Source organism: Lineus longissimus, chromosome 4, assembly GCF_910592395.1.
Source record: "Lineus longissimus chromosome 4, tnLinLong1.2, whole genome shotgun sequence".
In the NCBI taxonomy this organism is placed as follows: Eukaryota; Metazoa; Nemertea; class Pilidiophora; order Heteronemertea; family Lineidae; genus Lineus; species Lineus longissimus.
In genome coordinates, this window is record NC_088311.1 from 13729909 (window position 1) to 13747718 (window position 17810).

General features: G+C 41.2%; 1 protein-coding gene across 6 annotated transcripts in view; it reads left to right on the forward strand.

The window, feature by feature from the left end:
* The window catches only part of LOC135485889 (elongator complex protein 3), a 680015-nt gene that overhangs the window by 320265 nt on the left and 341940 nt on the right, over positions 1-17810 (forward strand). Inside the window, exon 14 of one of the 6 annotated variants that reach the window (XM_064768244.1) lies at positions 1729-1956. The exons of the other annotated variants lie outside the window; for them this stretch is intronic. Coding sequence (XP_064624314.1) covers positions 1729-1956 — 228 coding nt within the window. The remainder of the gene's footprint in view (positions 1-1728; positions 1957-17810) is intronic. 6 annotated transcript variants of the gene reach the window in all.

Sequence of the window (17810 nt, forward strand, 5' to 3'; positions counted from 1 at the left end):
GGTGCACTATAATGCTGATCATATAGAAACTACGAGTGCTGCCATCTTCTAATGATCGTTAGAACTAATTAGGTTTACAAGGCATGCGGGCAACTGGTTTTCCCGCCTTTCTGGATTTTTTTTAGCGATCAAATGCTTCTTTGAAGACATCTCAATTGGCGCCCTTTGGGAATCGAGCATGGCTGCAAAACGTGGCGCGAAAATTTCGGCGGATGAGGTTATTGCTCATTTTCTTGGCGATGAAATATATCACACTCTTCTACACTACACTCAAGTGCCAGTGGCATGAGAAATCAGTCATTCAGGATTTGAAAGAGACAATAATGACTTTGTGAGTTGGTTTGTAGGGAAATAAGCAAAGTCTAACGATTTTTGAGAAATATTATTATTATTATTTTTCACCATAATTGAGTTGTAACTACAGTACATGTACGTCTGTTACATTTCATAGTGAAGCTCTAACATGCAAAATTGCAAGAAATCCACACAAAAACACTTTTGACGGTTTTTCACAAAAAACGCGGAATTTGCCGATTTTCCCTCTTTTTGGGATATCCTCAAAAATTCATTTTTCAATTATTTTGAGAAAACATGGAGGAGAAGGGTGGCAATGACTCTTGTTAAGGTTTTTTGCAAGAAAGCTTGAAATAAATGGCCAGTGAGCTTTATTCCGAAAACAACCACCTGATTTCAGTTTTCAGAATATGCTAATTAGGCTGTATGACCTAATTTGCATATTTGCATAAGTTAATTTTTTGGTAAAAATAAAGTTTAGGTAGTTGTCCATAACAACTAAGTAGTTGTTTCTTTCTTACTCGATCTGACATAGTGCAGCAGCCCTTTGAAAAAAACCTCTAAAATTGGTCAAATCTGGCTCAGTACAGAGCATGCACATAGTGCCAGTAGCGAAAGGGTTAATTGGTTTGCGGAAAATATCTCCATAACTATTGAAGGCTATGTTTTTCATCTTTAGGTGGTTTGAAGGTCTAACGGTGCCTATTGTGCATTTTGGCAGTTTTGATGATTTTGGACCTACCCTCGGCCCCAGGGGGCGCTTCATCTGAAAACTACTTTTGGCTATATCTTGTAAATTCTGCTAGCTGAAATCATAAAATTCTTACTTTGGACACTGCTCATGAGACTACATCAAATAGCACCCCGGGTTTTTGATTTGACCTATCTTTCAAGGTCTCTGGGGTCAAATAACATGAAATACTGGTTATACATTTGTAAGTTTCTATTGATGCTCTCATTTTCATCACCGAGTTTTTTGATTGTCTTATTGTGCCCTTGTGTACTTTGGCACTTTTGCTCATCAGCTAAAAAGGTCCCATTTTCTTACAAACTACTTTCAGCTCTATCTCATGAATGATGCGCAGAGTCCACTAAGCGAACTTCACTATCATGTCACTTCCAGCATGTGTGGGCTGAGGGTTTATGCTCACTTTGCTATGCTATTTTAATTTAAATAAATTGTTGATGCCAAAATATAGTCTTGTTTATCTTTCTGAAGAGGGAGGGGGGGGGCTGACACAGTAAGGTTCCAGCCCTACAGTGAGTTGTGTTTACCAATACTCTGATTGATATCATCAACCTCAGAGGATAGTACGATTAATCCTTGTCAAGAGCAGGACATCTGGATCTGTGTGTTTTCTATTAACCCGTGCTTGCATTGAAAATGATGACAATTATTATAATGACATGAATATGAATATGTTTCTCTCGTAGGCAGAATTGATCCGGAGAGACTACTATGCGAATGGAAGCTGGGAGACTTTCTTATCATACGAAGACCCAGAGCAAGACATTCTTATAGGTCTGTTACGGCTGAGGAAGTGTAGCAGTGAGACATTTCGGCCAGAGCTGAAGGATCAATGCTCTATAGTTCGTGAACTTCATGTCTATGGGAGTGTAGTTCCAGTCAGTGCAAGGGACCCAACAAAGTTTCAGCATCAGGTAAAAGAGGCCTAGTTAAAGTTGTATTTGTAGGGGAGTCTATAGACTCCCCTACGGTGAGCAAAAAATCCAACAGCGCAGTGTCCGTCATTGTCGTCTGTATCCTGTTTCAAAAACAGTGGCTCATTTCTTAAGTGCTAAAGATATGAACTTGAAACTTTGTACACAGGACCCCTCGAAGTCAGGTGACCTCTGACAATGAATTTCTGTTCGATCTGATTCTTGACACCAGGGGGCCACAAGTTGAAACCTAAAAAGTGTGATATCTCTCTGATGAGTGACTCGTTTTCGAATAACATTTTTATTTTAGGTTCTCCTAGCAAGAATACATCACATATCTTATGGGTTTAAGATTTGACCTACTTTTCAAGGTCACAGCGGTCAAATGGCGTAAATTGGTCGTTTGAGTGTAACTATGGCTAAAGCTATGCATGTAAAATTTGGTACACATAACTCCCTACATCATGTAACCTCAGACACCAAATTTCAATCTGATTCTCAACTTGGCCACCAGGAGGCCAAAACTAAAAAGGGTAAAAATTGCAATATCTCCCTTATAAGTACTTGTTTTCGATGATATTTTTATGGTAGGTACTCCAAGCCATGATACATCACATGTCCTACCGACTTAGGTTTAACCTATATACTATACATCTAGAATGTTTTTTAACCAGGATGAATTCCTAACCACCAAATATCTATACGGTGAGCTCAATGGCCCCTTGCCGTTGCATTTAGTAAAATTTTACCATTGTACCATTGTTGGGTCAAATGGTGAAATTTATTATTTTTGATGACATTGGCTCTTTCAATTATGAAGTTGAGATGGAGGCATTATGTTCTCATCTCAGTTGGTTTCAGTGTCTGCATCTGCACTGTCTTCCGCTCGATAACTTAAGAACCACTCGTCTGGCGGATTTGCAATTTTTGTGACATAAAGGCCTAGAGTGTCGAAGGTTCCCTATCGATTTTGCGGCTAAGCCCAAAACCAAGATGGCTGCCAGGTTGCCAGGTTGCCATCTTGGTTTTTCACTTTGCTCCAGTACTCGAGAACCAAGTAAGTGACCGATCCGAAACTGATGTGGTGTGATGTAAGAGTGTAGGGGAGGTTCCCTATTGTTTTTGGGCCCGACCAAAAAATCCAACATGCTCGTCAGAGCGCCACCTTTGTTTTTTGCATTCCGCCTCATAACTATTGAACCAAGCGAGTGACAGATCTGAAAATTATGTAGTGTTATGTCCGAGGGTAGGTCAAACCAAGTAATTGACTGATCCGAAACTGATGTGGTGTGATGTAAGAGTGTAGAGAATGTTCCCTATCCATTTTGGGCCCAATCCAACTTCCAAGATGGCTGCCATCTTTGTTTTTCGCATTCCGCCCCATAACTCAAGAACCAAGTGAGTGACAGACCTGAAACTTATGTGGTGTGATGTCCGAGGGTAGGTCAAACTCTAAAAGTGTCATTGACAGTGCCACATTTTGTCATATCTAGACGTCAGTTTAACCTCCTTATGTCATTTCATCTGCAACTAAATGATTCCCAGGTGAGCACAATGTCCCCAGAACATTTCATTTATGCATAACGACACATTTTTTCACAGGTTTATGGTCTTTATTGGTAATAACCATTAAGTATTATTACAATCTAGGTTGATGACGTGATTTTGCTTGTAACAAATGGTATTTACTGAACACATTAAGTGATGTTAGATGCAACAATTTAAACAATATTGTCGCAAATGGGACTGATTTTAAACTGGTGTAAAAATACCAAGTTCTATTTATCACCTTAGTTGTACATTGGTAGGTACTCCAAGCAAGGATACATCACATGTCATACCAACTTTGGTTTGACCTATAAACTATACATGTAGCATGTTTCTTAACCACGATGAATTCTTATCCACTAAATATCTAGACGGTTAGCACAATGGCCCTTGGCCGTTTCATTTCGTGCTTATGTCTGATTTGTTTCATACATAACATGTTGCAAAATTCAAAACTATTGATGTTGCGATACTCAAGAGTCACCTTTTCATATCCATGCTTGCGTTGGCTGAATAATTCCATGCTTACCGGAATATATATCAAAAACTTAGTCAGTGGCTACAAGTAGACTAGGGCTACGATCACCCCATTTTACCTTACATGGTATACAAACCTTCTTAATTAAGATAAAAGGTATTGAATCTATATTCTCAATCATATCAATGATCTTCCTTGATCATTAGTACATAATTAGTGTCTGTTGGTCTGTTATAACTTGGGAGGCAAAATCAAAGTGTTTTCTCAATGTTTTACGGGGATGATCCACAGCTGCATTTTAACGTTTTCGGTGACACATCACAGACACATGAGGCTGAGCATCACTCATAGAACCGAACACCTTGCACCTCTAATGACTTTTCGGCATTAGTGCTCACATGGTAGATTCTAGTGTTTCGCTCAATTTCTGTCATTCAATACTTAGAACTTAATAAAGAAAACATCATGTGGCAGTTGATTTACAAAAATATCAGTTTTTACTCGCTATCAATGCGGGCTATAAATCATACCCTTTGGACTTGGTCCTGACCTTGCATTTACTGGTTGGTTGTCCCTGAGGTAACAGTTGCCCCTGGCCTAGGCTGGACCATGTTCACTGGACTAGTTTGTCACAACCCACATACACAATGTAAAGGCCACGACTGTTACTGGTTGTAAATAATTATTCCCTTACAGCCTTAACCAATGAGGAAAATAATGGAATAATCATCACTGAGTAAAATATCTTTCTCATTTCTCGAGTTATTGGGTTTAACAGTTTAGCAGTGCTCCAATAGATGGTACTTTTCTGACCGGGAAATTTGAATAATGAGCTCTTGCGAATGGCTAGTGGCAATGCCTACAAGAAATGCAAAACAAAGTACAAAAATAGTTTAGTTTAAAATAAAATAGATAATTTGTTTACAATAGTTATGATTGTGGTATGCAAGTGGAGAAACAGTGCATTAGTGCTCACATGGTAGATTCTAGTGTTTCGCTCAATTTCTGTCACTCTAATACTTAGAACTTAATAAAGAAAACATCATGTGGCAGTTGATTTACAAAAATATCAGTGTACAGTGGAACCCCGGTTGGCGACAACCTCAGTAACGCGACCACCCCGCCAACGCGACCACGATTCTCCGGTCCTGAATGGTTTCCTTTCTAATTACTATTAAGATACCCCCGCTAAGACGACCACCCCGGTACCGCGACCGCGACCACTGGCTTGGCCGGTCCCAAACTGAAAATCAACCCCGCTAACCCGACCACCAGGCCTAATTGCCGTAATCGGTCGCGACCGCGGCATAGTAATTAGCACCTCGCTGCCAAGCTTTGTTGAGACGGGGACAATGGCCATGGGAATACATATGAAAACCAAAAATACAATGTGATTTTGCAGGTATGATCAATTGTATAAGTGTAAATGAATAAATAAACTTTCCTTTTCTAACGTTTTCATGGTTTGTTTTTATTACTGAGCCAGTTCAGTACCAGACATGCGCACTCAGCAGCAGCAAAATCATGTGATTTGCGTGATTCGCATATGAACTTATAATAAACGGCGGGTAGTTTGAAGACCACACTTATGACAATAACAAGCTTGCGAGACGTTTGAATGTTTTATGATATGGAGAACTTGGTTGATTTACTACAGTATCATTTTATATTTCTTTAAATATTTTGACTGAAAATAGCAAATTAATATGCGTTACGGCTCACGTGGAATCATACGACAAGTTTACTTCAATCGTCACAAACAGTCGGGTACATGGAGGATGATTCACCAAATTGCCCGCAAATGCGTCACGTCGGGCAGATATTGAAACTTTGTGGATAAAATGTTACAAAATTACCTTTTCTAACTCATTCTGAGAATGTAACATGTAATTTTATCGACGAACTGTTCTTGCGAGGCATGATAACAAAACTTTGGAGCGTGCATCATCTCAAACAGGCAGCGTTGCTATGGTAGTACAGCATACACACGCCATGCAGTCGGCAATTTTGGCGGGAAAAATAATCATGTATTTCGTCTGGGGATTCCAAACTTCGCTAACATGACCACCCCGGTAACACAACCACTCCGACCACGGTCCCATGAGTGGTCGTGTTACTGGGGTTCCACTGTATCTGTTTTTACTCGCTATCAATGCGGGCTATAAATCATACCCTTTGGACTTGGTCCTGACTGGTTGGTTGTCCCTGAGGTAAAAGTTGCCCCTGGCCTAGGCTGGACCATGTTCACTGGACTAGTTTGTCACAACCCACATACACAATGTAAAGGCCATGACTGTAACTGGTTGTAAATATTTATTCGCTTACAGCCTTAAACAATGAGGAAAATAATGGAATAATCCTCACTGAGTAAAATATTTTCGATATCTTTCTCATTTCTCGAGTTATTGGGTTTAACAGTTTAGCAGTGCTCCAATAGATGGTACTATTCTGGCCGGGAAATTGAATAATGAGCTCTTGCGAATGGCTAGTGGCAATGCCTATGGGAAATGCAAAACAAAGTACAAAAATAGTTTAATTTAAAATAAAATAGATAATTTGTTTACAATAGTCATGATTGTGGTATGCAAGTGGAGAAACAGCAAAAAGTTTCCCTTATTGGGAAACTTCCCCTATCAATTAATTTCGTCTGCCCAAGTTATATGGCATGGTCTATGGGTCTATGATCCCATCACACAATTATACTTGCATATCATGTCTAATCATATACAAGTAAGTATCCATTGTGTTGGACGTCAGTTGCAGTCGTTCTTGGTCCTTAGTAATTGGGAAATGAACAGTTCTCCCCAACTCGTCTCAACTCTACAAGGTGTACAGGAAGGATGTACTGCCCGATTGACCTACCCCATCATCGTCTCTCCCATAGCTCGCAATAATTCCTTTTACTCTCTCCAAACACACGGTATCCAAGTTACTTGCAAAGGATGCCAACCTTCCTGAGGTAACATTTCAAATTCACTTCATTATACGATTGCTCTATAACCTATGCTTTTTGATGCTGCAAACTGCTTTAAATTGAGTACGTTCTCCTGAAGGTAAGGAAATCGATATCTGACCAGCTGAATGTTTCTCGAAATATCTTTCCAACTCCTTTCAGTCTGTATTAAACCAAGATTTACCCTGATTATAACGTTTCATTCCCGACACACAGCACTCGCCAGTGCTGCACAGTATATGCTTGAGTAAATTAGTTTAACAGCCTTATCAATGCATTTCTAAGGCTCCATGTCGACTCCTATGTCCCCCAAAACATAATAAAGTTTTTTTTCCAAGGTGGGAAGAATCTTGAAGACTGTAGGACTGTTGGACCATAGGCTGTCCCAACCTGGTGTTTTGGCTTGTACTAATCATCATTTGCTCACCTGTGATCTTCAAATGAATCTCATTTATTGACTTGAGGGGACAGATTGACTTAGGCTTGACTCCAGGTTCAGAAGCATACAACACACACTGCGGGTGTGCCAAAGGTGGGTGAATTATTCTATTTTCGTCAGGTAAATAAAGCACAGTTGAGTAATGATGATTTTCAGCAGAGTCCATCAGAATTTATGCAATATCCATCCCAGAAGATGATCCGAAAGATCCGAGAAATCGGCAATGGCGCATTGCCATTCTACAAAATAGCGAATTCAGCCAGAAATGTTCATCACAATCGTGACAACTGTGAGTTCAGAAGATTAATAAATGACTAAAAAAAGCCAGACTCCAATCATAAGATATAGCTCCATTGAAAATAATTGCTGAAACCTCGGTAAACGTGTCATGAGTGCTGAAATTGACCATTTTAAAGATCGTTTTCCTCTCCCTTGATCACCCCTGTAGAAATGTACTGTACAGCACTTATAGATACACGCACAGGGTAAATGTACACACAAATCTGCTAAATTATCATCGAAGGTATTGAATGCATATTCTCAATCAAATCAATGAACTTCCTTGATCATTAGCATCTTATCTGTAAATCTTCTGCCGAAGACAGGAGGATCTCCGACCTGAGAGGAATGGGGCCTTTTGGGTGTTGCAGGAAAAACTCCGCGACAAGAGATTTACATTCGATTTGTCATCAAAACACGCTGATAATATCAGATCTAAAACAGTTTTCAACGTGTAAAACAAACGATAAGAAGAATAAAAGCCTAAGTGTCAGAAAACCATGAGTTAGACATCCTAGATCAACAAGTATGCAAGCCAAACGAACAGTTAAAACTGACGATCGCAACACACGTACACGAGAAGTAGAAATTTACGTACATTGTATACAGTGTGTCTCAAAAAGAGATCACCGCTATGTTGAACACACAAGAGGACGGCGTACAAGGAAAAACGGTCTGTGAGAAAAAAGGTCCTAAAGATCGAGAAGATGCAGCAGAAGCATTGCTACGATTGGTTGGGCCTAGTGCATGAACATTAGCCGGATTACCAAGTAATGCTAACTTTTTGTCGAGTAGCCATGGTAGTAGCAGGAAGTCAAGTGGTTTTAGGCAGCAGCAATTGGAAGCAGAGGTAGAGAAGGCACAGATCTTTGCTGAACAACAAGTCAATGAAGCAAAGATTTAAGCTGACATGGCACGAGAGCAGCTGAGAGTAAATTCAAAAATGCAGAGAAGGGTGGTTGATTTAGAGTTGGAAATCGATGCAGTCAACCAAGACATGCAAGTTGAGGAGCTTGAATTTAGGATGAGATATTTTGGGAATGAGTTCGATGACATTGAAAATGAAGATGAAGGTCAATATCGATTAGATAGCAGAGGCGTAGTTCAAATCAAGTCCCGAGTCCAGATCAAGGCTTGTTTGAGGATCAAGGCTCGAGTCAAGCTCAAGTGCAAAGACAGACGCAGGCGAGAGGCCAGTTGTCACAGTTTTATGAAGTCTACGAGCAGCCTAGGGATGAACAGTCAGAACAATTGGGTGAAGTGAAAGGCCGAGGTTTGGTTCAAGACTAAGTACTAGTATCTAGCAAGAATGAAGGCTCAGGTCTAGCTCAAGAGCACAGACAGACACAGGCGAGAGGGCAGCTGTCACAGTTTTATCAAGTCTATGAGCAGCCTAGGGATGAACAGTCACACAATGGGGTGAACTGAGAGGCCAAGGCTCAGTTAAAGACCAAGTATCTAGCAGGAATCAAGGCTCGGGTCAAGCTCAAGTGCGAGGATGGACACAGTCGTGAGGCCAGCTGTCACCGTTTTATCAAGTCTATGAGAAGCCTAGAGACGAACAGTCACAACAATTTGGTGAATGAAAGGCCGAAGCTCAGTTAAAGAGGAAGTATCTAGCAAAAATCAAGGCTCGGTTCAAGCTAAAGTCCAAAGATGGACACAGGCGAGAAGCCAGTTGTCACAGTTTTGTCAAGTCAGTGAGCTGCCTAGGAATGAACAGTCAACAATTACGTGAAGTGAAAGACCAAGGCTCAGTTCAAGACCAAGTATCTAGCAAGAAGCAAGGCTCTGGTCAAGCTCAAGTGCAAAGATAGAGCCTCTCTTCACGGCATGTGGTGAGGCAAGGCAATGGCTGTTACGATGAATCAGTACAAGGTCAAGCAGTACCCCAAGACTTTCTATCGCCACACCATGATCCAGTCCCTCAATCGCGCCAGTCACAAGCCATATATCAGGCATTCCTACCCATTGTAGACCATCTGAGAGCACTTCAAACAAGACTGGAATTACCAAAACCAGAGATAAAGGGATGTTCTGGAGACCCTTTAGCATATGCTTGATTTATAACAGCATTTGAACACAATGTGGAGTCTAGGACTACTGATGAGGGAGAGTTATACCAGAAGCTACGAAAATATTGCAATGGGAAGGCCAACGATGTTATCGTAAAGTATGACATGCTCGCAGCTGACAAGGCTTACAGTGAGGCCACGCAAGAACTTTGGTGGAATTTCGGTCAAAGCAATTTGAGTGGTGACAGGATTGCGATGCAGAAATATGCCGATTTGTTGGAAACAGTAAAGTTGTCCTCGAGTAGAGTGAAAAAGGAGGCAGCATTGGATCATCCAGATTATCGCATTGACATCATGGCCAAGCTACATTGCATGGCCGGCGAAGTTGGTTAAAGAGAGCATCAAAGTTAAGAGAGGACTCAAAGGACGTTGGATTTGCTGACATTGTCAAATTTGTGAAGGAACTCTCCAGAGTGGTCAACAACAGCGAGTTTGCAGCCTTGCTTGAGATAAGCACGACAAAGGGAGAAGCCAGGTCAACATTAAAGACAAGCAAGACAATAACGTTTAGATCCTACTTCACAGATAGCTCAAGCAAGGAGACAAAGTTTTGGGAATCTTTAGACTATAAGAGCCTACCGTGGAAGTAGAGACATGCAGAAACCAAGAAGAACGGCCTTTGTTTCAATTGCCAGAATGCTGATGCTAAAACCTTCCCTCACAACACCGCCAGATCCTGCCCTCTGCCAAAGGAATGCACTAAGGATGGATGTAGGTTAACAAGAAAGCACCATATGCTCTTACATTTCGATAAAAGGGAAGCAGTAACTGATCAAGACAAGACAAAGTCACTTGAAAACCACTGCACAGAGATGGTGAATGAGAATGTGTTCTTTCCTGCGTTTCCCATCATTGTTAGGTCACCAAGTACAGGGAAAGAAATGAGAACTTGGGCTGTAATAGACACCTATTCTAGTGTCTGTTTTTGCGAAGAAGACGCCTTGAGAGAGTTAGGGATCGAGCTAGACAATAAACCCGTGGAGCTAAAAACACTAAATGGAGTGAAAGCTGAAAGGAGCACGAAAATCAGCCTCATCATTTCTAGAGCAAGTGGAGAAAACACTATTGAGATTGCCGATATTTATTCCTGGGAGAAGCTGTTAAGATAGATAACAAACACCTACCTTGAAAGGAAATATGGGACAGTTATGATCACCTGCAGGACCTGCACATACCTCAGAAGCCAGTTGGAAAATGCAAGGTCCTGATTGGAGGCAACGTCCCTGCTGCGCATAAACAATTTGAGTGGAGAGAAGGTTCAAGCCCTGAAGAGCCAGTAGCTATTCCATGCCCATGGGGATTAACTGGGAGGCTCTCCATGCAGATCACTTGAGTGCAACTTCATCTCAATTAAAGAGAAAGAAATGAGTGAACAGCAGTTGCTGATATTGGAACTCAGTGAGTTAAAGTTCCATAGTTTAGTTCGTCTTCATATGGATAGAGGGAGACAATGTTTAGTGTTTAGTTATAGTGTGGGACACCAGGGAGGACTGGGAGGTCACTTGGTTTTATGGAGTTGCAAGGAGCAGTTCTATGAGTAGTGTATTTGTGTTAGTATAAACCAAAGTCAAGACAAGATCTCTAATACGTGGGCCGGCCCGGACAACAACAACTGGAGGATTACAGCAAGACCTAGGCAGGTAATATACAGGATTTTCAGTTGCAACTAGAGAATTCGACAATGCTGGTACCAAGTATCACTTCGACACACCAACTTCTACGGATGATGTAAAGGCCAAAGAGATTCTCGAACAGGGCACTTACCTCTGCGAAGGTCACTACTACATGCCTGTCCCGCTCAAAGATTCTATTCAGCAAATAACGAACAATCGGGAGCTTGCAGTAAAGAGACTCAGGAGAGTTAGAACAAAGCTGAAGAAAGGGAAACTGGTCAAAGAAGATGTAACTAAGAATGTTGCCTACTGTGAAGTGTTCAGGAAATATCGGGAAAGCGGCTACGTACGGAGGATTCGAAGGAGTGAGATTCGGACAGATGGGCCAGTGATCTACATACCATTCCATCATGTTTATCACCCAGCACAGCCTGGAGCTGAGATTGGTATGGGATGCAGCTGCACAGTACAAGGGAACCTACCTAAATGATCATATGTACTCAGGAGCAGATGAGATGAATTCCTTACTAGGTGTCCTGCTTCGATTCCGAATGAGAGGAGAGGTGACAGTTGAAGACGACTAAATGCAATGTTCAATCAGATTTTCGTAACGAGGAAACATTGAAATCTAATGATATATTTATGGTTCAAATATGACAACCTAGATCTAGAGGTAGAAGAATATTAGGTTCTCCATAACTTCTTCGGAGGTGCTCACACCCCAGCCAATGCCGGATATGCCATAAAGAAGACATGTCTTGATAACCAAGAGTTCTTCCATCCTGAGACAATCAACATAGGGCTGCGGAATACGTATGTTGATCATCTTTTCAAGTCTATGGATCCAGAACTTGCCGTGATAATCATTGGAGAAATTTCAAACTTTTTGACAAGGGCGGATTTGAATTGGCCAAGGGGGTCACTACGCATCGGGAACTTCTCAAGCTAGTCGAACTGGACCGTCATGCAGCATCAATGAAAGAATTTGCTGACTCCCTATGTCATGTTACCTCATACACCGAATTTTGATCCAATCTGATTCTAAACTTGGCCACCAGGAGGCCAAAACTAAAAAAGGTCAAAATCTCGCTTATTAGTGATTTGTTTTCGATGATATTTTTATGGTAGGTACTCCAAGCAACGATATATCACATGTCATTCTGACTTTGGTTTGACCTATGTACTATACATGTGGCATGTTTCTTAATCAGGATGAATTCCTAACCACCAAATATCTATACGGTGAGTACAATGGCCCCTGGCCGTTTCATCTTTCCCCGTGATGTGTTGTATCAGAAACGGTGCAAAGTTAGCATCTAGAGGTGTGTTCACCAGATTCTGTCTCCAACTTTCAAAAGAGTCTATGCTTTTAGTCTTTGTAAGGCACCACTGTTTCGATGCTCGTTGCATGGTAATAGAGTCACAGTTGAAGTCACACTTACAGTTTTATTCCGTTCGATACTCCGTGTGCTTTTCCACAGCGTTGTGTGAATACATATTCTTATATTATGAGAATAGTCTTGTTTTCCCCATGATAGGTATGATTTGACGGAGTGTTCGTATTCCGGCTGCCACCATGCCAGTAAGGGCAAGATATCCCACCACACAACCTCAACAACACAGTCATAAGATGACCTGAGAGTAGCTTTATTGCAACGTCTTACATCTATTGTGGTACAACATAAACTAACTTACACTACACAAGAGTTGACAATACAATGAAAACACTAATGATTACATACAACTACCAGTTTACTTTTCACCATTTACTTGCCTGACTGTCCGGAATATGATATCATCTCACAAAAAAATCCAAGATCCAAGATGGCTGCCATCTAATGTATTGCAAACTCAAAAGTGCGCTTGTGAGCATGATATCTGGAGAAATCAGCTACATATTAAAGTCAAATTTGATGGGTGGGTACATGTAGGTATCAGTAAGAATCCTCTTGATAATTAGGTCGCTGCTTCTAAATCCAATATGGCTGCTGCCTGTGTGTTGAAATCTCGCGAGTGCATTTGTTTGCGCGATGTCATGAGAAGTCAGTGATATATCGAAGCTAGTTTGGTGTGTGGGTACGTATAGGCATAAGTAAGACACCTATCATAAAGTAGGTCACTGCGTCAAAATCCAAGACGGCTGCCGCCTTACGTGTTGAAAATCTTGGCACTTTTGAGCGCGTGTCTAGAGAAGTCAGCATCATATTAAATCCAAATTTGGTGTGTGGGTGCATATAGGCATCAGTAAGAACCCTATCAAAAATTTAGTCACTGCATCATAATCCAAGATGGCTGCTGCCTTGCATTTGTGAGCACAATATTTGGAGAAGGCAGCGACGTATCTAAGCCAATTTGGTGTGTGGTTACGTTTAGGCATAAGTAAGAAAACTATTGAAAAGTAGGTCACTGCATCAAAATCCCAAACAGCTGCCACCTTACATGTTGAAATCTTGGCACTTTTGAGCGCATGTCTAGAGAGGTCAGCGTCTTATTAAAGCCTAATTTGGTGGGTGGGTACATATAGGCATTAGTAAGAACCCTATTGAAAAATTAAGTCACAGATTGCTGCCGCCTTGCGTGTTTAAATCTCACGAGTGCAATTTTGAGGGCGATATCTGGAGAAGTCAGTGATGTATCAAAGCCAAATTTGGTGTGTGGGTGTGGTAAGGCATTAGTAAGAACCCTATCGAAAAGTAGGGCACCACCTCAAAGTCCAAGATGGCTGCCGCATCAGCTTTTCTGAACAACTTCTTTGTAACCGCTTGACGTAGAGCACTGCAATGTTCAGGGATGAAAGATGATATGTTGAAGTTTTACATTTGTGTTTGTTGTTTTTAGTTACGTAACTAATTTGCATAATGGCGTTCATCGTCCATTGTTCTCCGTCTGTATTCTATTTTATTTGGTACGTTTGTGAACCCCTGAGGCTATGAACTTGAAACTTTCAATGCAGGACCCTCTAAGTGTGGTGACCTCTGACACAGAATTTCAGTCTGATCTCTTGTTTTGGGCCCCCTGGGCGCCATAAATGAGTACCTAAAAGTGTGATATCATGCTTATAAGTGACTCGTTTTCAATCTATTTATTAATATAGGTAAAAGTGTCTTTGACTTTTTGCCTACCACCGCCTTAACCGCTGGATAGAATCTCCTTATGTTTCCTATGTGCATGTAGATTTTCACCCCTGAAGCCATTCAGCTCAGTCTCCAATCCATATTTTCAGCGCAAAATGTGTTTTTCGAATGTTTTTTTCGTATGAACGTCCTGAGATACAGGCGTTTTTTGTGTGATTAGCTGGCCAGGCTAACATGCTAAAGGTAGTAGACGGTGCTGCCATATAGAAGCCTGGCACCTTAGATATAGATGCAAGATCCCCCCAACATTTCTAGGAACCCTGGTGATCTAATGTAAAGACACTGGCCTATCATGCCAGCGACCCGAGTTGAAACCTGTGGTGGTAATTTTTTCCTTATTTTTTCCATGATTCTTATTTTTTCTGTGATTCTTATAATTTTTAGTGAATATATATATATATATATCAGTGCAATTCATGTAATATAGATTCAGAGCCTCGACCAACACCAATTTATATGCCTACAACTCTGAAACGGACAACTTAAGGAGGCCTACATACGACATATACAATATAACGGCAACTACATAGTCCCTCCATGTTCACAAATTATATTCAAATCCCATCAAGATGTCGCATCATACTAGAAAATGCCAAGATTGTCGATGCAGTCATTACATATTTGTTGCGGGGATTTGATCGGACATAGGCCTTACCCAAAACAATCACCAACTCACGAATTAGTCCTCAAAATCAACGACAGACTCGTAAGCAAATTGCAGGGCTCCTCCACAATATATCTGAGTGCAGATTAGTTTCTGATGTTGAAATGCAACAGGACAACTAACCCATTGAAATTCTTACATGTATTTTGACGGTTTATGCCTGTTTCGCCTATTCCTGTTTCGCCTATTCCTGTTTCGCCTACAAAATTCCTGTTTCGCCTATTCCTGTTTCGCCTATTCCTGTTTCGCCTACTTTCCAGTACTCCTACAATAAATCGACTCTCCCACGGGGAACCTTAGGGATGCATGTCCATTTTATGGGGAAAATGTGAGGGGACAATTGGATGATGTTAACGATGTGATGACAATTTGACTAATCAAATGCCATCAACTTTGTTATGCCATGACCGTTTTGAAAGAGTCACCTTGAAAGCGGGGACAGTCCGGGACTTATTTGACCATAGGACCATAGGACCATACTGACACACAGTAAAAACTAATAGATTAAGTAGAGTAAAGCAGTCGTTTATTTTATGAAAACTGAATTCATGAGTTTTTGATAAAAATACATAATATTGTACATTCTCATAATTATTTGATCAAAATCAGCTGTAAAACCCATGTCATAATATACATGTAGGTACAGCACATATAAAGTCAAACAAGGTGGAAAATACATATCATGATATTATGTCAGACAAGGTAACTGATGGCATCAACGTAACTCATTATGTCCCTCTCTCCATTGACGTATTGTTTCAATGCGTACATATGTGGCTCTCCTCGGGTTTGGTCGGTCAGTAAGGGACGGTTCATATTCCTACGTCTGTGGGGAGGTTAGCAATACATTTGAATAGGCGAAACAGGAATTAGGCGAAACAGGAATAGGCGAAACAGGAATAGGCGGAACAGGAATAGGCGAAACAGGAATACACCATTTTGACTCTTTCACTGCCAGCCCTATTTTAAAGTTATTCCCCCATCTTGCCAGCATTTTTGCCATTTTTACCACTTGTAGCAGGAGCTAGGGGCCCTCTTTGGCGCCCTCGATCACGTGCAGCTTGATTCCCACTTGCAGCAGGCTGCACCCCCTGCCCACCATCACCTGAGTCATTGTCACTGCTACTTATATCATTACCCCCAACTGCCTGGTCATTATCACCATCAGAATCAGGTTGATCACGCAAATTGATCTCAAATTGGTCTATCCTCACCAATTCACCTGACTCAAAATGCCCACTTCCTGGGGACGAGATTGAACCAAATGCTTCCGAGAACACCTCCGAAGACATAGCGGGAGGTTTCAATCAACGTAGAATCAATAGTTTGATTTATTTTTGATGGGTAGATGGAAACACCGAGATAACGTTTTAAAACGTTATTGGCAATTTAGCGACCTATTTTCAATAACGTTTTAAAACATTATTGGTTAATGAGTAAATGACTCCAACACCATGCCAACCATTCGTCCCATCTTGAAATAGGATGCAATTGTCATGCTTCTCCGAACCTTGACATCCCTAAATGACCCTATATGGACCACGGTTTTAAACTTTCAGTTAAATTTTCAGGGAGAAGTTGTTTGAGTTAAAAGTATCTAATCAGCTTATGGGAGCAACCATTACGTATGTACGCACTGAAGGGGGAGGGGGTCTATGAAAAACAGTACACTAATGCGTACAGAGCGGGGGGGGGGTATATAGTCTTGCGTACGTACGCAACCCAATAACCATTTTCAGAACTAGAAAATGCTTAAATGCTTAAATGATCGATAACCATGATAAATCAAAGGAATCATATTTGTATTGCTGATGAGGCCGGAACTTACACGTGATAAACTTAACTGTGTTCTTATGACACCCTACTACAAGGATTAGCTGTTTTCCCACGTTTGTGCCATGTCATCGTTAATGTGCAATCTGCTCGCCTGTGGCGCCGAGGAAAGAAAATAGGGAATTCGTCGAGTAATCAAGTGGTCTCTAGGTGTACGCTCGTACAGAGGGAAGGGGGTTTGAGACAATGCGTACAAGGTGCATACAGGGGGAGGGCGGTCTAAAAATTGGCGTTTACGTGCTTACATACTTAAATAACCAGTTTATATTGTTCTTTTGAAGTGGCAAGTGGCGGCCAAATTATAATCAATATGAAATACAAATGTTTCTCTCTGTAGGTTATTCCTTCCAGCAATTACCGAGCACTCCATGTGTCCATGTCTGTGCGGAGCACGGGTAATTGCCAGTTAATTTTTTGTGGTAGGTACTCCAAGGAAGGATACATCACATATCACACCAATCTTGACACTAGAGGCACTGATGTCATTCCTTACTACGCCTCTAGTACTAATATCTTGCCACCATCTTGAAAATGTGACGGAGCGGGGATTTAGGCTATTGCACGGGCCTGGTCACAAATTAGAAAAAGACGGCTGAATGTATAATTATTTACATGTATTAAAAATTAACAAGAACAAGAAAAATATATTTATAAAATTAACATTTCACCGCTCAAATCCAACAACTAAAAGTCTGTTTACACATTACCAAAGTCCAAAGCTCCCTCCACTCCGGCTCCACTCCCTGGGCGCGGTCAATTCCCAACAACGGCTCCTTCACCTACCACCGGTCTCCCAACACGTAACACACGTAACACACGTCTCTCCGAACTCCTCTCC